A 25,028-nucleotide genomic window follows, 5' to 3' on the forward strand; every position below is an offset into this window, starting at 1 on the left:
GCCCGGCCGGCTCCGAAGACCTGGCCCCCCGCCCCCCCAGCCCCGCTTCCTTCCGGGGTGTTTGTGTTTGTGTTTTGTTGCCGGGGTTTTCAGCGGTGCCCTGTCCCGCTGAGCCAGAGTTGGGGGTGGGGTGGAGAAAGTGGGGGTCGCAGCAGCCTATTAGCCTCCTTCCTCCGGTCCCCTCGGCCCCAGGCTCTGGCCGGGGTCTTGCTTTCCGCTGGCAGGCAGAGGGGGCTGCTCTCCTGGGCGCCCCACGCGTGGGGGAAAAGTTTACAGGAGCCGCTCCTTGGAAGGGACCAGCCTCTACGCAACACAAGTCACTCCTTACAGGGAGTCTCCCATGTGGAGCCGGAAGAGAGGCAGGGTGGCTCTATCTCTGCAGGAATCAGAAAATACCACACCAGGCTGGGGCCCGGTGCCCCGTCTTATCCCTGCATCTCTGCGTTTCTCCTCTCTATAATGGGGCAGTCAGGGGCCAGGGGACAAGGATTCCCTTCTGGTGCCTGAGCTATGGCTCTGGGTGCAAGGGAGAGGACCTCTGCGCCCAAAGAGGGTCACCCATGTGCTCTCGCCTGACTTCCTGGTAAGCGCCTTCTCCTAGGAGTAAAACACTGTCCTTGCGTCCATAGCGACCCTGCAGGGCAGTTGTAGAAATGCCCCGTGAGTTTCCCAGGCTCTAGACAGCCCAGCCTTTCTCCTACCCGGGGGATGGAATCAGAAGACCATGAGCTTTCCTGGCCCCTGTGCTGGATCCCAGAGGGTGGTAGGGGCCTTGGCCCTGCTGTTGGAGCCACTTCAGCCCCTGGGTGCCCTGGTCAGGATGGGAGGCATCGTGGATAGGACAAGAGCCAGCATGCTGCCGTCCCTTGTTGGCCCAAGGATCTCAGACCTGTGGGTTGTGATCAGAACTAACCACAGTCACGTAGCCCTTTCCAAGCCTCTGCTGTAACCAACTGCTGAGTGCAGAAGGGGCAGAGGAGAGACGCTCTGGGAGGAGCTACAAGGAGCATTGGAGCTGAGAAGAGAGGATATCGCTGGCAGAGAGAACAGACATAAAGTCTAGAAAGGCAGGGCACATCGGAGGCATGGTTAGGGACCAGAAAGTGGCAGGTGTGCTGCCCGGAACTCTCCCCTCACCTGGACCAAGACTTTGTGCTGGCAAATCCTTGGTGGGTGCCAGGCGCCATTCTTGACACCCTCGCACGCCTTCGTGCTGTTGACTCATCGAGCCTGGGCACTGTTATTATCATTCCTATTTGACAGGCCAGGAGTTGGAAGCACCAGGACAGGATACGGCACATGCCCAAGATTCCTCAGCCCTAAAACGGTGAGGACACTTTCCCAAGTGTCCAACCCGATGGCTTTTCGAGATGCCTAGTCTGTGCAGCCTTTGCCACGCACGATCCAGTGTCCACATAGGTCTGTGGACCCCACAATGCGCCCTCTCCAGTGTTAACAGTGTCGCCCAGCTCCAGGCTCATGTCCTCATGCCGCTGCTCTCCAGCTCAAAAACCTGATGGAGGCAAGGAGATGCGAGGGCGAATTTGACTTGAGGCTCTTCTACCTTAGGAACCTCCCTGCGCCCTCCTCCACTCCTTCCCCCAAGGGGAAACCTTGGGATTGCCTGTCACAGACTTTTTCTGAGTTCTGGCCCCGGCAGAGCAGTCTCTAGGAGGGATTTGGCTTCTCCATGAGAAGTGGCAGGCAGGGAGTATTGCCAACCCAGCCAGCCTCCTTCATCAACCTAGGCTGGGCTGGAGCCCAGGGGCCACTCCTGGCCCCCAGGGCAGGGGTGGGTCTCCCGCTGAGTCAGCCTGGTTCCGCCCAGCACATGGAGGGCTGGGAAGAAGAGCGTGCACCGGCAGGATGACTCCCGAGTTTCCGGGGGTGTTACCCAGGGAGAGGGGTGTGGCCGGGGCCCTCCTCCCCGCTGAGTGGACACGTGGGTTTTGGGGGGGTGGCTGATGTTGTGGATTCTGTGACGTCATGGTGAGAGCCGCCAGGGGCCCATCACGTAACCACTCTCTAAAAGGAGCCAGTGTAGTGCAGAGGTTACACACAGCAAAGTCAGCAGTTCAAAACCACCCGTGACTCCCGGAGAGAAAGATGAGGTTTTCTACTCCCATACGCAGTGACAGTCTCGGACACCCACAGGGGCAGTTCTGCTGGTCCTACAGGGTCACCGTGAGTCGGCCCTGGCTGGATGGATGGCAGTGAGTGCCAGCCGCGCTGGCCGCCGTCCGTTTCTTTTTTTTCTTCTGTCACGTGGAAACTGCGTACAAAAAGAGCGCTAAACACACGCACAGATGCTTTAAAGCCAGGACTGGCAAACTACGGCCTCAGGCCACATCCGGCCCTTGATCAGTTTTGTAAATCAAGGGTGGTGCGGCGGACACCTCCCACCCCTCAGTCAGTGATAAGGTCTGTGGCTGCTCTCCTGCTGCTGGGAGCCGAACACAGGCACTTGATCGGATCCGTCCCAGAAAAAGTCTGTCCGTCCTTTGTCTAAAGCATGGTTTCCTACGATCCAGTCAGCTAGTGGTACAGTGGGCTGGGTACCCCTGGAGCTGCTAACCACAAGGTCAGCGGTTCGACCCCATGGCGGTGAGCTCGGCTCATGAGTGATTCTCCGTTTTCATCACTTCCTGCCTTTCTCTGTTTCAGCTTGTCCCAACATTGCCGCAGACTGCAGAAAAACGGAGTCTCCAAGGGGGGTGGGATGGGAGTGCCACTGGGCCCTGGAGTCTTAGACATTGGCCAGGAGCGTGGGGGGTGTTGCGGCCAGGTGTCCAGCCCTGGGAGAAGAGGAAGTGGGTGTGGGGATCGATGTAGGGGTATGTGGGGGAATTAATGAGTAACTTCAGGCTGTGTGGCTGCAGTCCTGTAAATATGTGTTTGGCACAAGGGCAGGCTGGCCACAGCCGGTAAGCAAATCACGTGAAGGTGGTGACAGGTAAATTTTTCCTTCAAGAATTTCCCTAGCATTTATTCCAGTAACTACCAGGCAGGCTTCGTTTAATGCAAGCGCGGTCCTAACGAAGCCCTCTCTGGGCAGGCGGTGGTCTTTTTAAATTGCCCGAGAAAGCAGAGCAGAGATGGGGATCTCTGCGAGTCCCCGAGATAAGGCACATGGTTGCTGTAGGAGGCCCTGCCGCCAGGGCAGGCAGTCTCTCCTCAGTCTGTAACACCCCGCCCGCGCCATGGGGTGTGCTTGCCGCGTCCTGGGCCCCACCCCAGGCACGCAGAGTCAGAATCTTCAGGCTGGGACCCAGGATCTGAGTTTGAACCAGCTTCCGGGTGAGTGTTTTGAGCAGAGAGTTTGAAGAACCGGCTTTCTTTCGCCTGAGGTAGCTGGACGATTGTCCCTGTCAAGGTCACCTTGCAGAGCACACCCAACCCACTCAAGGTCATCCCGACTCAGTGACCCTGCGGCACAGAGTGGATCGACTCCTGTGGGTTTCCTAGACCGCACATCTTGACAGGAGGAGGACGCCTCTTCTTTCTCCCTTGGAGCAACCGGGTGGGTTCAAACTGCTGACCTTGTGGTTAGCAGCCCAATGCACCGAGCTGTCCACTACACCACCAGGGCTCCTGACAGGGCACACAGTAAGTTCTCAAGAAATGTGTAGGGAAATGGGACCAGGTGTTATCAGTGCTCTGTGGAGTGGCTGCCTGTCCTGGTGTCTCTGGCCCTGAAGTCCCCAGATGTTGTGTCTTGGTGTGGGAAGCCCCCGGACCCCCACAGAACCAAACACTGACTTCCAGCCTGGACTGGACAGGGCCAGCCCCAGGAGCCCGAAAGCTGATCTGTACTTTGTCAGGCTGTGAAGGAGACTTTTGTTTATCCTCCTCTCCTGGAGGTGAGCTGCGGTTTGCCTGCAGTTCTGTGTACACACACACACACACACACACACACCACCACCACCACCCCCTGCCCTCGGCTGCATTATATAAGCTCCTCTGTCCCTTCCTTAACCTCTGAGGCTCTGCTCTGGGGTGCCCCTTCGCTCCCAGCCAAATCATAACCGCAGCAGCTGCCACTGCTGATCTAGGCAGATGTTCTCTCTGCCAATTCACATGTTCCCGAGAGCCCCGGAGCCCTGGGGAAACCCCATTCCCGTATGGTAGGTTTGCAATGACGGGAAGGGCTGATACAGCATTTCTAGCAGGTTCCCCAAGGAGGCCGGCCCCACTGGTCTGTGGACTGGATAAGCCCCGGGGTGGGGTGGTCAGCTTGCACACTGAGGGGCTCCGCTGTGCTGCACTTACCCCCAGGCTTCTCTGCTCCATGCTTCCCTGCCCCCATGCCAGCCCCACAGCCAGAGTCCCCTCTGCCCTTGGACCAAGGGCTCGCTCTGGTCCTTGGGGCAGGCTTGCTGGGGCTTGCTGGGACAGACTGGCCTTTGCAGGTTCCCGCCCTGTGGACCTTTTAATTAGCAAGGAATGGCCTCATTAAAGCCATTTGTGGGTTGTACTTATACGGGTCTCCTCCTGGCGCTTCTCCAGTAATTGAGAATGAATGGGACCCCCACCCTCACCCCCGACACACACACACACACACACACACACACACACACACACACACTTCAGCGAGGCCAGGGGCCCGTCTGTTGACTGGGTGACTCTGGTTCAGTAATGGCAAAGTCCTTACCTATGTCTATGAATGAGACCAAGGTCATGTGGGAATTTCTGAGGTCCCAAGTCATCACCCAACCCTCCCCCCCGGGGCTCTGCCCCACCCCAAGTCCTCCTGGTTTCTTTTCCCTTCCCCTTTTGGGAGGCTCTCAGCAGAGTCGAGCCAGGAGCCTCCTTTTTATAGGGCAAGGAACCTGAGCCTCAGGCAGAGCCCAGAGTCTCCAGGGACTCCCACGAGGACCTGGGGTGCCCAGCTGCTCGCCAAAAGCATGGCGGTTTGCATTCACCCTGAGGCACCTAGGAGAACAGGCCTGGCAATCCACTGCCCACACAGCAGCCACTGCAAACCAACAGCGCCAATTCCACCTGGACCGGACGCAGGCAGGCCCACCACGGCTTGGGATGCACTCAGTGGCCGCAGAAGGGGACAGACCTCCCCAAGGCCAGTGTTCAAAAGACAAGGCGCTGGGGCCCCCGCCGTTGACTCTGCTTCCTGACAGCTGTGGGACCTTGGTTTGGAGCTGTCACCTCCTCCCAGCACCAATGGAACAGGGAGGGCACCTCCCTCAGAAGAGTGATGAGCAGGAAGGTCTTAGAACCGGCCTGACTCTACTTGGAAACGGGAATGAGGGGCGCTGAGCCAGGTCACCTGCTCCCCAGTGCTCACCCCCTGCCTCGTGTCCAGTGTGGTGTTTTCATAGAAGTCTACGCGAACCTCCCATTTCCAATGGGCGCGTTTGATGATCGGCAAATCCGACCTCAATAAAGTGCATGGAGAAGGAGGAAACTCAGAAGTACAACATGATGGACTTTTTCCACGCATAGTCGGGAGTCCCCCTCTTATTTCAGAGATGGGAGACATTTATTTAAACTTACTGTCTCGTCTAGATCGCCAGAGCTTGGGGACTGGGGTCAGTGGCTGAGCTCTCAAATGACCAGCTGGAAGGCGGGCTGGGTCGACAGGCCTGACACTTGGTGTCCCAAAGGTGACATCGGCCTAGAGACCTTTCTGGACCCAAACCAAGTGGTTAGGATTGAGGGGCTCTTTCCAACCTCAACCTCCATGGAGACCCCAGGGGCAGCTTGAGGGCCGAGGAGAAAGCACTGGTTTCCCTGGCTCCCCCTGAGCTCTTTGCAAAAGCAGCAGACACTGCATGAGAGGGGTCCTCTTCTTGAGATGGGGAGAAGGGAGCAGCTTGTGCCTGGCCCTGTCACACTCCTGGCCCCTGTACCTCGCACACACCACCCCAGGCAGAGAGAACCAGGCCTGACTGAAGTCAAGCGGTGAGCCCTGTACCTGGAACTGGGGGCATCACTACCACCCGTTCTGGGCCTCAGCCGCCCCATCTGCAAAAAGAGGTCGGGACCAGCGCAAGCATCAGGACTGAAAAGTTATCCTACCAGTTCGCTCACCGTTTGCAAGTGGCATGGCCTCGTGGGCGGTGGCGAGGTGAGGTGATGCAGAAGGCGAGAACAATGAGGGTGTGTTGGCTTAACCCGCCCTCCCAGCGGCCCAGGTCGACCGAGGACCCACTAGCTCAGTGGCTCTCAACCTTCCTCATGCCTCGACCCTTTCATACAGTTCCTCATGTGGTGGGGATCCCCTCCCCCCCATCATAACATTATTTTTATTCCTTCTTCATCACTGTCATTTTGCTACTGTTACCAATCGGGTGACCCCTGTGAAAGGGCCATTTGACCCCCTCAAAGGGGTCGTGACGCACAGGTTGAGAACCGCTGACCTAGTTGCAAGGCGCTGAGCTGACCTGTTGCCCACTTCATCTCCAGCCCCACGCCGTCTCACGCAGATGGCATCCTTGTCTACACAGGGCATGGAAACAGACTCAGATCTAGCACTGTGCCCAAGGTCCCCCACACAGACCAAATCCCGGAGCAAAAACTGAAACCTGCCCTACTTCAGCTGCATCCCGTCCCACACTGTCCTCCGGCCCCTCTCCAGATGGTGGGTTGTCTGGGCATTGCCTGGCTGTGTATGACAGGCTTGGTCTGCCTCCCGGGAGCCCCGGAGGAGTGTGAGTATGTGTTGGACTGCGATCCGCAAAGACCAGCTGTTCAAAACCGTCAGCGACTTTGTGGGAGAAAGAGGAGGCTCTGCTTTTGTAAAGAGTGACCGTCTCGGGAACCCACCGGGTTTCCTTTTGAGCCAGCATCAGCGCCACGGCAGTGGGTTTGGGGGTCACCTTCCCCTGCCCTGGGCAGCTTCTTCACCACCAGAAAGGTTGAAATCTACGGGGACAGACGCGACACCCAAAACTTGGTGCTAGTTTTTTAGGAGGGTGGTGGTGTTCGGTGCCCTCCAGTCGGTGCCAGCGCCTGGCGAGCCTGTGTGAGCCAGATGGGAGAGCCACTTGGTCCTTCTCTGTCCCCAAACCTGTTTATGTTGAAGCTCCTTGTTATAGCCACGGTAGCTGCCCATCCTTCTCCTTTGAGGGCCTTGGGCTTGGAGGCCCCTTCATTGTAGCAAGCATGACGTCCTTTCCAGGGACGGGGATCTCTGCTAGTATGTCCGAAGCGTGCGACGATGTCGCACCCGCCTTGCCTCTAAGTGTTTGGGGGAGGGGACTGGTTATTTCTGTGAACTCAGGTCCTTGGTGAGAGCCACTCCATGGTTTCTCTGGGTTCAACTGGTGGATTTGAAATGCTGACCTCTGGGCTAGTGGCCAAACCCTACGCCACCGCCCATGTTTCTGGGTTGGAGGAGGAAATGAGTAACCACCAAACAAAAAGTTTACCCTGAGCACAGTCTTGGGACAGAGAGGCTGGAACTCTTGGAGAGAACTGGGGTCATTTCTGTGATCTGGGTTTTATTAGGTGACTGGACCTGGCCTTGCAAGCCCTGTTTTAGCCTCCCTGTCAGTTTTGAGGTGAATTGGCCAGGCAGAGGCTTGGGTTTATATCTATCTTAATGGGGCTGGGTTCTGCGTAGCCCTGCTCCAGGGTCTCACCGGAAACTCACCCAGGCTCCCTGGCTGCTGGAATGGCGGAAGGGGCCTGTCTCTTTAGAGCCCCTCCTCCTTCCTGCCTGTGAAAACCCACCGGAAGATCCACAATCTCCTCCTCACGTGCAAACTTCTGAGGCCCCTGGGAGGACGCTGCTGAAACCACACCAAACTCACTGCCCCCGAGTGACCCTCTAGGGCAGGGCAGGCCAGGCCGGCCCCTGTGGGTTTCCGAGCCGACCGCTCTGGACAGGAGTAGAAAGCTTCATCGTTCAGGGGCCGACCCCCACCAGTTCCCCCTGAGTGGACCCCAGGTTTCCAAGGACAGTGGCTTTCAGAAGCAGTTTGCCAGACCTTGACTCAGAGGCTCCTTAGGGCAGCTGGAGCCTCTGGTCCTGTGGGAGCTTGTCCCCTTTCTAGCACCTCTGACGCTGTGGTTGGAGCAGAGTTCATGTTCGCTCTGAGGGCTCGTCTAGCGTTTGACCTCAACGTCTTTCTGTTTTGTTTGCAACCTTGGCCTGGCGGCTCAGGTTCCAGCCAGGCCCGGTGTCTCAAAACAGGGGTTTTCAAACTGACTTTCCCAAAGGGGAGGTCTGGTGAGGGCGCGGGAGGGATGTTGGGAGGGAGGAGTCAGCTGCGGTACTTTACGGAGAATTACTGTGTCCTTAGAAAGGGTTCCGCTTCTTAGAACAGCCTCAGCGACCAGGACAGTAAAGGCTTGGGGCCAAGTCAAGGACAGGCCATCAGATGTCAAGGCCAGACCTGGCTCGGCTGTGGCCCTGGTGTGGCCTTGGGCCAGCTGCTGCTCCGGGCCGGAGCTGGTCTTCCTGCTCCCTTCCCTGCGTACCATCCCCTATCCTCTCCCAGCCCTGTCCTCAGTTTACTGTTTTCCTGAGCGTATAAAGGTAACCTCGGTACAGGCCGTCAGCCCCGCAGGAGAAGTGTGAGCCCATCCGCTTCCATAAAGGTTTGCTGGCGTGGGGAGCCTTTTTGCTGCCCGGGGCGGTGTGGGTACGTAAAGCATCCTTCCCGGTCATAGTGGTCAACTCTCCTTAGCGCACCCCTAAGGGGATGGCCGCAGCCGCTTCTCTTGGGTGAGGGGTGGATGTCCGCCGGTCTTGACGATTTCTCCGGCCCTATGTGACCTGGGGGCTGAACATCCCCCACCTCTGCTTCAGTCTCACGAATGCCGACTCAGAATTGTCGGCATCGTGGTGGCGTGGGTGGGCAGTCGAGTGTCAGATGCTTGGGAAGACTTTTCAGCCATTCCATGGGACCGCTCTGTAAAGATGTCGGCGTGGGGAGTCCCGTGGCTTGGCTCACCTTGGCCCTATGAAGCTGCCGTGGATCAGAGTTCAACTTGACCGCAATGAGTTGGTTGTGTTGTTGTTGATGTTGGATGATGTTTGGAGTTCCTGGAAAGGGGGCTGGGGAGCGGGGGCATGCATGGTTTAAGAGCTTGGTTACCAACCTAAAGGCCGGTGGTTTGCATCCAGCTGGTGCTCCTAAGGTCACGGTGACCTGCCGCATCACTCTGAGCCGAGGTGGGGCCCACAGTCACAGGGAGGGGCTGCTCGAGGCTAAGCCTGACCAGCTGTTTCTGAAAGATCACGGCCACGGGCACACAGTTCTACTTGGTACACGTGGGGTGTCCCCATCACCCCTCCCCCCAGAATCAGATCCCCGGTGATGGCTCGTGTGTCAGGTGCTTACACAGTGCGGGGTCTATTAGAAGCATTAGCTATGCTTTGTCTATTGTGTTCCTTTGTTGTGCCGGCTGCCATCGCCTCCCTGGCTCCTCTGCCTACAAACCTTAGCACAGTGACTTGCTAGGCGCCCTGGTGGTGGTACGGGTCATGCATTGGGCTGCTGGCCTCAAAGGACTAAAGCCGCTTGAAACTCCAGCCGCTCCACAGGAAAAGGTGAGGCTTACTACCCCAGTACAGTGACAGTCTTGAAGACCCACGGGGCAGCTGTACCCTGCCCTAGAGGGCCGCTGTGGGTCAGAACCACTCGGCAGCCGGCTGTGAGATTGGAACCCAGCTGTACAAAGGTGGCAGCCTCCATCTCCAGAGCTTAACTCCAGCCCCTCCAGGAAGTGCCTGCACCCGCTCCGGTTGGGCGCTGCACTCATCCCGCCCCTTCCGTGGCCAGCCCGGTGTTGGGAGCCACATGAGTCCAATCTAGGGCTATAGAATGCTCCTGGGTGTGTGCATTCACCTGGAGGCAGGAGAGAGCCAGGTGGACTTCTGCAGTGGCTGTTAGGTGTGTTCAGCTGCCTCCACTTGTGCTGTTTCGGACAAATTCAGACCGGCGTCTTACAGTTCCCTCCCCCACCCTCCCCAGGGCTGGTCTGCCACCTGGGGCGCCTAGCTGGCAGCCAGGACTGGGGAATCGGGTTTACCTGCATGTGCAGGGCAGGACCGTGGGGGAAACTGGCCTTGCCTGGGACCAGGGGAACCCACGGAGCACACAGTGGGTGGGGGCCAGGCTGAGAACCTTTTGTTTTTGGTAGGAAGGTCTCTTGCAGAGTCACAGAAACCTTTATCCCATGGAAACATCACAACAGAGTCTGTCGTCCCTGCACCCTGCCCAGCATCCAGCTGCCCACCCCTCAAGGGCAGTGTTTCCATCTTTCCAGCCCCCCACCCTGTGCTCTCCCGTTTACACCCGGCACTGGGTCATCCGCAAGGGACTCCAATCGGGTCCCTTTCCACTTTAGGTCTGAGGGGCGAGGGGCAAGCTCGGGGCTGCCGGGTGGCAGAGGCAGGCTCTCCCAGGGCAGCCTTGCTGCTCTCAGAGAACCAGCAGGTGCCTTGTCCTGTAGGAGACAGAAAATTCTCTGTGCAGCAAGTGTGTGACTGACAGCTCTGGTCGAGATGCGTGTCATGTGAAAGAAACCCACGCACGCGAACCCCGGTCACAGCGCTTTATGCCTTCCCCTCATAACACCGCGTCAGTCACCTCTGCTCAGTGACACTGAGTACACTCTCCCAGCGGGGCCACCTCGACCGCCTTTTCCAAACAACTTCACCGTCACTGACCCGCCACGCCCCTTATCCATCAGTCTGCGTGTTCTTTAAAACAGTGTCAGTTTCGTGCTGGGGTTCTCGTCTGGCTCGTCTAACTGGCTCAGAGCTGACTTCAGGGGATGCTTGCAGTGTGAGGTTTAAAGAGACCCTTGGGGTACCGAGAAGCCCTGCTGGGGTAGTGGTTACAGGTTGGGCTGCGAGGTTCAGGTCAATGGTTTGAAACCACCAGCCACCCCATGGGAGCACATCAGGGCTTTCTACTCCGCAGAGAATCACAGTCTCAGAAACCCACAGCAGAGGATCTCCCAGACCTACAAGCTCGCTGAGCCGATGAGCTCGGGGTGTAGCGTACAGATCTGGATTCCATGTGAATTTGAAATTCTGTTCGGGAGATTGTTGAGCCTGTTGGCGATACCAGCCAGGTGCCTGCCTTGGCAGGACCCTGACTCTCACTGCTGGCTTACTGGGGACGTTCTAAGCTGGATGCTCACATCCAGGGCTGGAGAGCCGAGGCTCAGGTGTAGAAAACTGTGCTGCCTCTGTTCTCATCCCAACACCTTCCTAACAGATGTTTAAGCTAACCGCTTGGCACCTTTGCGGCAGGTTCAGGTTCCACTTGGTGGCTTCTGCCTCAGGGCCGCGGGACCTTTCTTCTCCCCATTTGGGGGCAGAGGAGGAGACGACCCCCCTCACCCTGCTCCAGGAAGCACCCTGGGAGAAGTGCCTTGAGCTGCATGCCCACAGGGAGCTCTGCTCAATGGGCGCCCACTGACTGTGCGCTCAGGAACCTACGCCAGGTCTTCCCTCTGAGCCGCTGTGGTGTGGTTTCCAAGGGCCGACCTTTCTGTGGGTGCTGAGCCCTGCACCAGGAACGTGGTAGAGAAAGAGCTGCTCTTCCTACCAGGGAAGGGGCTGCACACTTACTCCTCCCACGGTGCTGGGGGGGGGGGTGGAGCCTTGAGGCCCAGAGAGACCTGCCGTGGGGGCGCTGGGGTAGGACCTACAGTCCTCTTTCAGCTTGTCTCCTAGGGTCAGGGCCACACCCATTCCCTCCGCTTCTGACCATGTGATTCAGGGGGGGCCAGGTGTCTCAAAGTTGAAGAATCCAGAAGTTGAGACTTGACTGAGTGCTGGAGACGGCAGGTGGCCCATCATCTCTGCTTGCTCCAGGTTAGATCCAAGTACTTGAGAGAAGGCAATGTGCTAGCTCCCTCTCTTGAAGATGAGCAGTGGCCGGGGCCGGGCTCTCAGGTACCCCCAAAGGAGAGGCAATGTCCCATGATGAAGAAGGACCAGGAATCCTGGAGGAGATGCCATGAAATGACCCAGGAGCCCCCCACAATCCAGCCTTAGTGAGGCCTATCAGCACACACCCCACTGAAGGGGTCTTACTGTCTGATGGTGCACTGAGCTGAGTAGACCAGGGCAACAGAAGGGCCTGGCTTCCCTCAGTGGGGAACTGCAGATTGAACTTGACTGATCCGGATGCCAGCCTTTGACCCCCCAGCTCACCGCCTCCCTCTCTCATCCCCTCCAGATGGGATCCACTACGGAGACCATCGGTTTGACACGGTGAGCGAGTCAGGAACAGCCACGCTAAAACCTCGGCCAAGAGTCCGGCCCCTGCTGACATTCCTTCCCCTGGTGAGTACAGATCTGCTCGGGGTGGTGTTGGTTCTAGGCAGGGACCCCGGTGGCTGCCACATGGGAGGCAGCCCCACATCCCTCCCTTCATTCCAAGGCAATTGGGGGCGCTGCCAAACTTCTCTTTCAGAAAAGCTGGGATTTGTGGCTCCTCCCGGGCTGAGACCCAGGGAGAGATGGAAATGGTGTGCACAGAGGAGATGTGAGGTGGGAGTCCTGCTGCCTGCTCCGAGCCAGGCCCTGCATCCATGTAGGCGTGGGAGGGGTGTGTGGCTAAATCGGCGTCCCATCAGAGGACTGTGTGTGTGAAAGGCGAGAGGGGAGGATTGAGAGAGGGACTGAATACAGGTGAGTAAAGAGGTAATAGCATGATGGCTTATGTCTTGGGCTGCTGACCACCAGGTCAGCAGCTTGGACCCACCAGCTCAGGAGCTCTGTTTCCGGCGAGACTCACAGCCTCAGAGACCCACCAGACCACTTCTACTCGGAGAAGGATGAGTCAGAGTTGGCTGATGGCGGGGAGTCGGAGTGTAATGGGGTACACGCTCGAGGGGGCTTCAAAAATCCTGCGGCCAATTGGAGGCCCCTTCACATAGTAGGATACTTACCAGAGTTTAGAGAGAGAGAGAGCAAAAATGTAAATAAATAAATGAGATAAAAACAAATGGATTATGATTGTAAAAATACAGTTACCTTATTTGAAAAATGAAGTATGAATCTCTAGGGCTTCTTCCCTTTGGATAGCAAAAGTCGATTCATTCTTAAAGAGAAAAGAAAGCAATACACAGACATCACAGGCAAATCTTGAAAGTCCAACCAAGGGGAAGGCCTAAATCAATCGTGGGGGTTCAGCTCCTAACCCACTGTCCCCAAGATGCATAAGACTGCTAGAGGAGTGCCTGCCACCTCCACATGCAGCTGAGATACAACACGGAGAATTGGGATACCCCCTACCACCACCTTCACACACACACACACACACACACACACACACACACACACACACACCATGCTGGCATGCTATCCTGTATCTAGTACTGGCTGCTACTATAGACAGTGAAACACTTCTCTTAAGAGCTCCGAGCTCACTGCCATCGAGTCCATGCTGACTCAGAGTGACCCTAGAGGATGGGGTAGAACTGCCCCTGTGGGCTCTGCTGGGTACCGGGCTCTTTGGGGGCACAGACCCCTGTGAGACCAGGGTGAGGCGACGGGCCACATACATAGGCTCTCATGCCCACTCTGCTAGCGCCCAGCCCCTCCCAGTCCCGCCTTCCCACACTCCCTGCCACCCTCCAGGCCAGGCTGCCCTGGGGCCCGGGAGGGGCCTCCAGCTCCCCTCCTGCCCTCCCCACCCCCTCCCTATAGCTCTGTCTGGCCTAGGGGTCTTCTGTCCTCATTGCCCTACAGGAGGAGGGGGAGGCGTGGCAGCCGCACCTGCTCTCACCCCCTGGAGCCTCCTCCCTCCATTTGAGGGAAAGGCACTAAGGACTAAGAAAAGCGATCCCAGGCATCCAACAGTCAAAGGCAATTCTGAAAGACTTGGGGAGCCCTGGAGGAATAGGATAGAGCTGGGCCTGGTTCCCAATGGCTGCCTCTAGCCCCCACCCGGCCTGGCTCTGCCCCTAGGTTGCTGGCTGGGCCTCTGGCTGTACTACCTGGCGCTGAAGCTCGCCCCAGCTGACTTCTTCGTGGAGGGGTGGTGCACATGGCTAAGCACTCAGTTGCTACCCAAAAGGCTGGAGGTTCAAGACTGCCCAGAGGCACCTTGGAAGAAAGGCCAGGTGATGTGCTTCCGAAAAATCAGCGACTGGCGCCCCGATGGAGCACAGTTCTCCCACACGGGATCGCTATGAGTCGGGTCATCTCCATGACAACTGGTGATGGAGGGGCAGGGGAGGGGGCCAGCTGCTTGGAGAGGGCCCCCTGAGAAGCCAGGCCTCTGGTAGCAAGTGGCTCACTCCTTGATCTGAAAGGCTGCTGGATTCCTCATCTGAAAAGAGGGGTCCTACCAGCTCAGCCACCCCACACGGTCCTGCTCAGGGAGCCCTGGAGCTGGATTAAACCATCAGACCCTCTGCCTTTGAGGGCTTCCGACTACCGGTCACCCTGCAGGGCAGAGTGGGACTGCTCCTCAGTGTTTCTAAGCCTGTGACCCTTGTGGCGGGAGAGATGGGGCTTTCTGCTCCTGCCAAGAGTCAGTCTCCAAACTCACGGGGGTAACTGTGCCCTGTCAGGCAGGGTCTCTCTAAGGGGGAATCGTGAGTCAGCTTGTGGCTCTTGCTCCCAGGGCTCCTGGACCATCCTGCCCAACACTCAGCCCCATCACCATTGGAGTTAGGGGGGTCCTGGTCTACTCCTACACCCCCTCTAAGAGGAAATCCACCCAGAGCTTAGAGCTGGAGCCTGATCCCATGGCTTTTGAGACCCGAGTCTGTTGGGGAAAGGTTGTCATTCTCGCTGGAGCTCCCGCCCCTGCTCTGGATCAAGCCATCCCCAAGGGGATGCCTATGAGAGATTAAGGATTCAATGCCAGTGTGGCAATATGGGAAACTGGCTGGACAGGTCCCCGGGGCTGCCCCTAGCTGGCTGCCTGGCCGGCCAAGAGAGATCTTCAGGTCACCCCACCCTCTGAGTCAGGCAGGCCTGGTTGTGCCAGAGGAGGTGATGGGCTGGGCTCAAGGCAGGCAGCCCGCCTTCTTTCTCTGCCCCACCCAGGGCCAAGGGGGCTCCCCTCTGATCTCCAGGGGACAGGGTCTGCTGTCCTTAGGTGAGCCAGGCAGGATAGTTAGGGGCTTTCAACTGACTCGGGTGACTGACATGCCTGCAAGAGTTGTGAGGTGAGGGGCCCCCAGGGTTTGTGGGGGAGGGGTGTCAGAAACCCTCCTTCCTGCCCCCAACCAGCCCAGCAGCCTACCCTTTTTCTCCACCCACCTGGCTCCTTTCAGTGAAGGCCCCAAAACTCCACCTCCATCCACAGACAGCGGCCCCTCAGGCACCTAATGAATTCAAGAAAGTGCCCCCCAAGCCCGGGTTGGCGGGCAGATCACAGGAGAATGGGGGAGCAGGCAGTGCTGACCCAGGGAGGAGGCCCTGGAAGTGGGCTGGGCCATGTAAGCAGGGAATTCTGGGAGCTTTCGTAGCTGCAGAAGGTGCCCTGGTTGCATAGTGGATGACGAATTGGACTGCTGTCCCCAAAGTGGGCAGTTCAAAACCGCCAGCCGCTCTGTGGGAGACAGATGAGGCTTTCCACTCCTGTAAAGAGTGACGGTCCCAGAAACCCACGGGGGCAGTTCTGCTGTGCTCTAGAGGGTCTCCACCAGCAGACACTAACTGCATGGCCGTGAGTTTGAGCTATTTTTTGGTTTCTGCTCTGGTAACGAGTTAGTCTCTGACACCCAGAGACGCGGTTCGACCCTGTCCTATGGGGTTGCTATAGGTTGGAATTGCCCCAATGGCAGGAGTGAGTTTAGTACCTAGAGCAGGTAGAGCCGTGGGGAGGAGTGGGCTGTGAGTGCCCACGTCCCCTTGACCCCAGAACACCTGTAGGAGCAGACCCTGCCCCACACCACCGTCACCACCACCAGCACAGGGCCCGGGGCAGGGGCCTAGGTACACTGAGGGCAGTCTGGGACAGCAAGTGGGTCCAGAGCAAGATGGTCTTATGGCCAGAGGTCCTTGTCTGGTCCCCAGTGGGTATCTGAGCTGTGTGTGTGTGTGGAGGGGAGGGAGGTTGATAAGGTGCTGCTGGCTTCCAGCCGAGAAGGTTCTCTGTGGGAGCAAGCACACAAGCTGCCTTTAGCCATCAGCTCTCGGCCCTCCACCACCACCCCGCCCCACGCCTGGAGGAGCTGCCCAGCCTAGGAGAACTGTCAGGGCCTCTCCCAACTGGGTGCACTGGGAGCCTGGAGGGGTTTTCTGGTGGTCTCCCTGGGAGGGGGGCAATGTGGTGTACCGCAAGCACACCCAGTCTTAACACGGCTGCCCCCACCTGCCCCTCTGGCTGTCACACCCTGCGGGGCTGGTGCCCCAGATCCGGCTCCGGGGGAGTCCGGGTGAGGAGTTACATTCCACAATGTGCAGCGGAGACTCAGCTGGCCAGTGGCCAAGGTCAGCCCGGAGCTGCCCACGGGCGGGCCCCTTGGAGCCTGGCTGGGCTTGGAGGAATTCCAGGCATGAGGATGTATGAGCCTGGTGGGCAAGGGCAGTGTGCGGGAGCCTAGCCTCAGTCTGGGGCCAGGGGTCGCTGGTTAAGGGGAGCCCTGCCACCACCACGGGCTCTGAGTGGCACAGAGGGCTCAGACCCTCAAAGGCTCCGGGGGGAGTCTCACTTTATCCTCCATGTCTCCAGTCCCTCCCATCCACCCTCCCCACCCCCGCCTTCTCTTCCACTCGGAAAGCTGCGTAAAGGAAAGGGTCTTGGGGATACTTGGCGACCATACGCTGACCTGGACAAGCACTCCATCTGCTCAGGTCCCACCGGACAGACACAGCCAGCCCATCGGAGAAGCATCTCCTGCACAGTGTCCAAGGTCTCGGGCTACCACAGACTCACTGAGCAGGGGCCCATCTGCCACCCGAGCTCTGCTGGACAGTGAGAGGACTGGTTTCCCTCCAGCTCTGTGCCCCCAGGATTGCTTGAGATGTTCTACAGTGGTCTGTGGGGCCACAGCAAAGCCAAAGTGTGTGTGTGTGTGTGTGTGTGTGTGTGTGTGTGTGTGTGTGTATGTGTATGTTTCTCACTTCACTGATGGGCAAGGGGAGGACTGCACAGATGGACACCACCCAGCTCTCTGCCACTTTTCTGATCGCCTGTGCACCGTAGAGTCACGAATGGAAATGTGGCCTGCCTGACCCCAAAGCTCATGTTTTCACTGCAGTATTAGAGACCCTGGCTAATGGAAAGGTTGACAGTTCAAGTCTACCCAGAGGTGCCTCAGAAGAAAGGCCTGGTGGTCTCCTTCCATAAAACCAGCTGTCCAAACCCCTGCAGACCTCAGTTCTTGTCTGTATGGAATTGACGGCAATTGGCAGCAGTGGCATCGTGGGTGTTGTTCTTTGATAAGAACCAGGAAAACAGAGACAAACGTCAGGAAAAAAAGACATTACAACTCTTCTTGGACTAAGGAGGCCTAGTGGCCTGATGGGCTTGATGTGTCGGGCTGCTAGCTGCAAGGTCAGCAGTTCTGAACCCCCAGCCGATCCTTTGGAGAAAGTTAGAACTTCCTCATCCTGTAAAGAGCTGTGGTCTCAGAAACCCACAGGGGCAGTTCTACCCGGCCCAGTGGGGGCCGATAGGAGCCAGGGGCGCTGCCTGGCAGTGAGTTTGAGCAGGATCTTGGAGTGGTGCCCAACTGTCCACAGCTGGGTGCTGTTTACGAGGCTGTGGGCGTTTTCAGAGGGACGCTCCGGTGCAGGATCGCTGTGGGTCAGTGTCCACTCGATGGCAGTGAGTTCAGTTTGGAGTCTTGCTGGTTTTTAAAGGACTAACTCCACCGAGCTAGGGAATGGAGTAAGGGGCCCCTCGGCCTTAGCTTCTGGGTGTTGTCTGGGTGTGGGTACAAGGAACACCCAGGCCTCATTTCCCAAGGAATTCCCCGCCCAGCAGGGCCAGGGCTGGACTCTGCCCCAGGGCTGGGGGGGCCGGGGGGGGGGGGGGAATCTCTCTGCTGCGCTGCAGGGAGTGGCCTGGCCTCATCTGACACACACAGGAGGGGCCTTCAGATGCCCGTTTGCATGTCCTTTGTTGGCTCTGCCTCGCTCTTGATGTGGAGCTGCCGCCCAGTCAGGGCCCCACGCCCTGCCCCAGCTTATATGTGAGACACATGTTAGCCAGCCTAGGAGACAGCACCTGGGCCCCCCAAGTTGTCCCTTTCCAGGGGCAGGAGCACAGGGAGGGGCAAAATAAAGGGTGGGGTACAGCCAGCTCCTGAACTAACTGCGGTCGAGGGATTCCCACGTCCCCATGTCGGAGGCCAGCGGTCACCTCAAACCCCGCCCTGCCCGCTTAACCTCACCCTGTTGCAGGGGAAAAGGCAGCTTCAAAAGCCCCTCCCTCCACGCTCTCCTCCACCTTCCACCTCTGGCTCTCCCATTCCCCGCTCTCTGCAGGCGGAGAACTATCTGGGAACAACGGCATCAGTCTGTCCCAGCACCCTGTCCTGAGTGGTGGCCCGAGTGTCCCAGTGACCCCCGCCGATCACAGGCGAGACACCCGGGTCAAAATGCCTCCCCCAGAGAGTTTGCAGAAGAGAGTTTCCCGTAGGTTACCGGACCCCTAAGTCCACAGAAAGAGAAGCGGCGTTGCTCTGAGTTAGCTGGTGGGGGGGCCGGCCCTAGAACACGGGCTTGCTGCCTCTCGGAACCCGTGTTCTGTCTGCCACTCCTCCAGTCAGCCAGGAATCTGACAGCCACTGTCTCCTGAATTGGCCTGCCTCTGCTGAACGTGCGTAGAGAGGCAGGACCCTCAGACCTGGGACAGCTAAGACCACAGCCACCCACAGAGGGCTCTGCTTGGGGAGGAGGGAGAGTGGGGGCCGAGACTGCGGTGGCAAGAGGGGCAGGCTTGAGGTTGGAGTTTTGGCATCGCCACTGACTGGTATTAGTCTCCGTGTTTATTATTTTTAAAATTACTGTGAATAATAATTTATAAATTAACAATGGAGGGAAGGGGAGGGAAGGAGAAAAATGAGGAGCTGATAGCAAGGGCTCAAGTAGAAAGCAAATGTTTTGAGAACGATGAGGGCAACAAATGTACAAATGTGCTTGACACAACAGATGTATGGATGGGTTTTGATAAGAATTGTACAAGCCCCCAATAAAAAGATTTTTTTTAAGTTACTATGAAGGGAAGGTAGGACATATTCAGAACAGTGCCTGGTAGCAAACACAAAACCTCGGAGTCCGTGCAGGCTCACAGTGCCCTGTGGGTTTTCGACCAGGGCTGTTCACGGGAGTAGAAAGCCAGTCTTTCTCCCGCAGAGCCGCTGGGGTTTCAGACTGCCGGCTATGCGGATCCCAGTCCGTAACCACTGTGCCAGCAGCACTCCTGGTGCATACGGCCACAAATCCCGAACTGGCTGCCATGGAGTGGACGGGCCTCGCTTGGTTACTTCAGGCAGCATGGAAAGAGGGAAAACTACACTGTGCGATGCCGACTCCTGGCAACCCGATGGGACAGGGTGGGTAGAACGGCCCCGTGAACTTCTGAGACTGTGACTCTTTATGGGAATAGAAAACTCCGTCTCACAAATAAATAAATAAATAAATAAATAAAAAAGAGAACTCCGTCTCTCTCCTTCCATGACATTGGGGAACAGTTCTCCTCTGCCCGTTTATTAATTATTAGGGGCCTGCTGTGGACATGGGCACTTCTATTCTGTCCTCTGGGATCACTTGAATCAGGACGGGCCGAGGGCGGTGTTTGGGGGTTTGGGTTTGAGTGTTTAATCTACGTCAGGCATTTTGCTCTGTATCCTCAGTCATTGAGTCAATGCCAACTCATAGTGACCCCATAGGACAGGGCAGAGCTGCCCCTGTGAGTTCCTGAGATTGTAACATTTTACGGGTGTAGAAAGCCCTGTCTTTCTCCCACAGAGCGCCTGGTGGTTTCGAACTGCTGACCTTGCAGTTAGCAGCCCAACTCGTAACCACGACACCACCCGGGCTCCCGCCTGGTCTGCAGCAGGCCCCTAATAATGAATAAGCAGACAGAGATGGAGTACTTCCCTTACGTGTGGGAAGCCTGGGCTTGATTCCCAGCCTGTGCACCTCATGTACTGCCCCCACTTGTCGGCAGGGGCTAGTGTGTTGCCGTGATTCTAACCAGGTCTCGGCAGAGCTGTCCGACTAAGACCAGGAATAAAAGACCTGGCCACCTGTGCTGAAAGGCCAATTGATGAAAATCCCACGGATCCCAATGACCCACTCTGAGACGCCCTCATCCAAGCGATGGGTGTACTGCACGCTGGCTGCCCGTGTCCCTGTGCTGACCCGGGGAGCGCTTTGTCTCCCTGGTCTGCTTTCCTGGGGCTGACGTGGAAATGCATCCCTGAATGCAGACCACAGTGGGAGAGCTGACCGAAAGAGCGGTGGCAGCCCATGTGGGCCGAGCCTGGGGAATGGGATTGAAGCCTGGAGCTTTGTGCTCTATAAGCAGCATTGAGGGCCTGGTGGTAGAGTCCCTGCCTTTCCTGTTGGGAGGAGCCGGTTTGAATCTGGCCAATGGAGCGCAGGCATGGCCACCCGCCATCTGTCAGGGTTGGACTGCTGGCTGAGCTCGGTTGGGAGAGGATTTTCCAGATGAAGGGTAACTAGGAGATAAAGCCTGGCCATCGACGGCCGGCATGTGGCCAGTAGGAGCCTGATGGCTCACAGTGGTTCAATGCACAGACAAGGCTGGGGGTGCTTTTGTTCTGTTGTGTGGGGCCACCATGGCGGCAGCGCACAAGTACAGTGTGTTCAGCTCCGCACGAGAGTTCCCGAGGAGCTGGGCGTCAGCACCTCAAGCACAGGACAAGGAGAGTGAGGGGGTTGGTGAGTGCACCCCAACACCTCCTTATTTGTGCAGGGAGCTTGGCTAACAACCCAGAACTGCTGTGAGAAGGCCTTCCATCCATCCATCCATCCATCCCAAGGCCTCTGGAGTCTAAAGCGTTTTCAGAGTGCTAGGGGCCTTGGCCATAAAGTCTTCAATTCTATTTAATCACTCAGGGTGACCCGGAAGGCCATTCTAGGATCCAGGGAATTAAGCTTTGATGGTTCATGTGTCTTCCCTGACCCTGGTCAGCAGGAGGATCAGAAGACCCAAGTAGCCTGGGTCTCCTGGGTTACTAGAACCTCCTAAGGTCCCTGCCAAGCAGACAGTGTCGTCCCCCTTTGAGTCCCGAGGAAATCAGGTCTCCGTGGAGTGGAAGAAAGACAGGGTGGACGTGCATCCTGGCTCTGGTCCAGGACATGTAGCCCCAGCAGATCTCGTAGCACGGGTCCGGACAACTGTGCGGCAGGTCCATTCGCACTGCTCTTCCAAGGTCACAGGGCATTCAGCCCAGGAGCTGGAGCCCAAGGCCACATTCCTCAGGAAGGGGAATCCCAGATTGGAGCGCCTGCCTTCCCGTCTTTCTACTCTCTGATTATGCTCAAGCACAGGGAGGGAGGTCGACCCCTCGGAGGTCGTTCCTGGCTCTGAATGGCACCCTTAAAGGTGGCTCGGGTGTCATTTAAAGAAGTAAATGAACTGTGTGCTCCCCAACACCCCACCTCCCCTCCGAGGGGGCAGTGAGTGGGTCTGAGATGGCCCACATCTCGTGGTTGCCTCGGGCAGGACACCAACCTTGCGTTCTCCCACCTTGTGTGTGGAGTCGTTAAGCTCAGAGGGTCGGGCCGATGGTGAGTGCCTGCTGGACTCACTGTGAGTCCAGCTTTGTGGACGTGCATCCAACGGATGCCTGGGCTCTGGGGTCTCTGTGGAGGAACGCAGAGATCTCTTAGAGGACAGCTGAAGAGCCAGTGGCCAGCAAGTCCACGCAGACTCATGGCAAGCCTTGGGGGTGGGTGGGAGCGGGGTGTGTCAGAGTGGACCGTGCTCTCGGACCTTTGCAAGGGCTGTGATCTTTGGGGAGTAGTTCACGGGGCTCTCTTCTGCGGCACCTCTTCATGGATTCAAACTGCCGACCTTTCGGTCAGTAGCCATTTGCACTGTCAGGGACTCCAGAGAGCAGGGACTCCTGCAGCTGGGCTGTGGGTTTCTCTGAGCTGCCCCCGGGTCTGTGTGGGTTGCCGCAGACCAGGAGTCACTCCTGGGGTAACCACCACAGTAACATGTATGGGGTGTTTACCGCCCCCTGATAGCAGGCGCTGTGGTGTTTGTGTGTGTGGTTTGCATCGTTTAATCTGCCCAGCCTCCTCCTAGTCTGCTTTGATCGCTCGCTGGCAGAGCTGGAGTAACTTGCTCCGTCACACAGCCTGTAGGGGACAGAGGGATCCAAGCCCAGGCAGTCTGACTCTGACTCTGAGGCCAGTGCTCTCAACCATCAACCTCCCACCGGGGGATCCCAGCTAACCCCCGCTGCAGAATGAGGTCTTAGTGGTCTTAGGTGGTCCAGTGCTGGATGCGCCATCTCCCTGCGAGGGTCCCAGGTTCTCATCCCTGCCGATGCATCTCATGGGCAAACACCACCCACCTGTCGGTGAGGCTTCCTGACCCAGACAGACTTGGAAGAAAGGGCCGGCCATCGGCCTCTGAAACCCAGCCAATGAAAATAGTGGCCCCCGGAACCCAGGAGAGATCGACCCCTCAGGAACAGCAATGGGAGTCGCGATACCATGAGGGTAGGGGGAAGCAGGGAGTGGGGCAGAAACTGAGGAGCCGATGTATAATTGCCCCCCTCCCCAGGGGGACGAACAATAGTAAAGTGGACAAAGGGAGACAGCGGGTGGTGTAAGATATGAAAATAATAGTAATATATTGTTTATCAGGGGTGCATGGGGGAGGGAGGGAAAAAAACGGAGCTGGTGCCCAGGGCTCAAGCAGAAAGAAAACATTTTGAAAACGATGAAGGCAGCATATGTACTAATGTGCTTGATACGGTGGTTGTATGGTCTGTGATAAGAACTGTAAGAGCCCCCGATAAAATGATTTGTTACAAAGGAAACACTGGTCAGATCTGGGCACGGGGCTGGTGCAGAACTGGGCGGGGCTTTGTCCACCGCGCGGGGAGGGGTTCACTGTGAGTCAGTTGCATTCCACAGCCGCCAACAACTCGCCGCACAGGGTGGGAGTACGCAGGCCTGAGTTTGGCCCCACTGGTTGTGAGACTTTAGGCGACTTTTCTGAGCCTCGGTTCCCTTTCCGCATCTGCCACATGGGGAGCGCGTCTTCACAGAGGGGGGTGACCAAGGTAATGATGTTGATTCCAGGTCGGTCGGTCGGGACTATCGTTCTTAGAAGGTGGAGGGGCAGGGCGGGGGCACAGCCCAACCAGCACCCAGCGTCCGTCCGGGCTGAGCTTGTGGGGCCGGAGGGTGGGGGCGGTGAGTGAGTAGGAAGCACAGGTTGGCTGGGAAGCAGGAGGCAGGTTACTGAGGACCTGGGCCATGAGGGGGGCTCCACAGCCCTTCAAAGTGTCAGGTGCGTGGACCTTGCGGGCGTAGGGAAATGCACTTTGCAAATGAGCAACAAGAAATAGACCGCGAAGTCGCATGTCCAGCTGTGTGGCCACGTGCTGCTCCGTCAAGCTTGGTGGTCCGAGGGGCCTGTGGGGTGTCGCTGGGATCCCAGCCCCCCTTCCTACTGCTTTCTCCGTGTAGACGTCGGGGTGCCCAGTGCAGACTGGGAGGGCTGAGGCGCTCGGCCTGCCACCTGTGGACAGCAGTGAGGAGTCACTGCCGGTGTGTGGCTGTTGGTGTTTCCTTTCCTTCCTTGAGACACGATCCACACACCCTCCACACTGCCAGGGCCGGTTGCTGCCCAGCCGGCGCCCACTTGCGGAGGACCCCTGGATGGCAGAGGGCTTGCAGTGGGTGGGTTGCGTTCTTGTCTTGGAAAGAGGTCATCAGATCTCTTGTCTGTGACACCTCTGGGCGGACCCTTTAAAAACCATCCTTTCGAAAGGAGGGCCGGGCTTGCCCAGTCGGGGACATTGAACGGCTGCCCGTGGGGCAGTGCCCTGGTTTGGGAAGGAGAGCAGGAATCTTGGCAGCGCACGCACACTCGGTGTTTCATGAGGCCGTTGTTGGGGTGGCGTGGCATGTCTGCTTTCACCGCGCGCACAACATTTCGTGTCCTCGTTAAAAACACATCGGGTTTAGCAACTCACCCTTGGTGGTTGTCATATGCTCTTGAGGGGATGCCACTGTCACCAACCACTGGAGACCGCCCCCCCCCCACGGGAAATAAGATGGCCTCACGGAGCGGCAGCCTGGAAACCATCTGCCTTTGCTTGTGGTCCCTTTCAGAACGCACAGGAGAACCATGGGCTAGCCGTGCCCACCCCGTCTGTCCCAGAAGGCTTTGCAGACAAAGATGTGACAGGTGAGAGGACCTTGGGTGTGGGCCATCTTTCCTTCTGTCATCCTTGGGCCTTGAAGCAACAGCCAACCACCCAACATTCCTCCCCACCTGGGGAAGCACCTGGAGGCCCCCGCACCCCAGCAGCTCTCCCAGCTCCGGCCCGGGCCACAAGGGGAAGCAGTGGGGCTGAGTGTTGGGGCCAGGGTTGGCTAAGCCCAACTTCCAGCTGGGGAAGGACGTTGAGTGGACAGAGCAGGATGGAGACAGGAAGCCGTGTGGAGGCAGCAGTCCTGGGCCATACCCCAGCTCTCTGAATACCAGCCTGTCTCCCCTGGGCACCCCATCCAATACCTCACACTTCAGTGGCATATGTATTTTCATGAGTTCTCTGACTTCATCCTGCCAGCCAACTCAAGGGGGAGGCGCTAATATCAAGTCCATTTTATAGACGATAAAACCGAGGTTAGGCCAAGTTAATGAGTGTGTGTCCCAGGTCACACATCTGGTAAGCGATCAAGCTGGGATTTGAACCCTGACCTTTGGGGCTTTGTCCCCGCTGAGGTCTTGGCAGGAAACAATGTTGCACTGGCTCAGCGGGGATGACCAAAGAGTGGCCCTTGTGCCTACAGAGGGAGCAGAGTTAAGGGGACCAGAGTGGACACAGATCGGCTACTGTCCCCATGGCCGTGGGACTGGGGCTGCCTGACGGGAATGGGGATCCACGGTAGAGAAGTGGGGAGGTGACTG

The 25,028-nt window shown here is 57.6% G+C and overlaps 1 protein-coding gene across 1 annotated transcript in view; it reads left to right on the forward strand.

The window, feature by feature from the left end:
- Window positions 1-25,028, forward strand: part of C7H6orf132 (chromosome 7 C6orf132 homolog) — a 29,614-nt gene that overhangs the window by 378 nt on the left and 4,208 nt on the right. The window contains exons 2-3 of the mRNA XM_075553789.1: window positions 12,165-12,271; window positions 24,227-24,302. Coding sequence (XP_075409904.1) covers window positions 12,165-12,271; window positions 24,227-24,302 — 183 coding nt within the window. The remainder of the gene's footprint in view (window positions 1-12,164; window positions 12,272-24,226; window positions 24,303-25,028) is intronic.

Source organism: Tenrec ecaudatus, chromosome 7, assembly GCF_050624435.1.
Source record: "Tenrec ecaudatus isolate mTenEca1 chromosome 7, mTenEca1.hap1, whole genome shotgun sequence".
Lineage (NCBI taxonomy): Eukaryota > Metazoa > Chordata > Mammalia > Afrosoricida > Tenrecidae > Tenrec > Tenrec ecaudatus.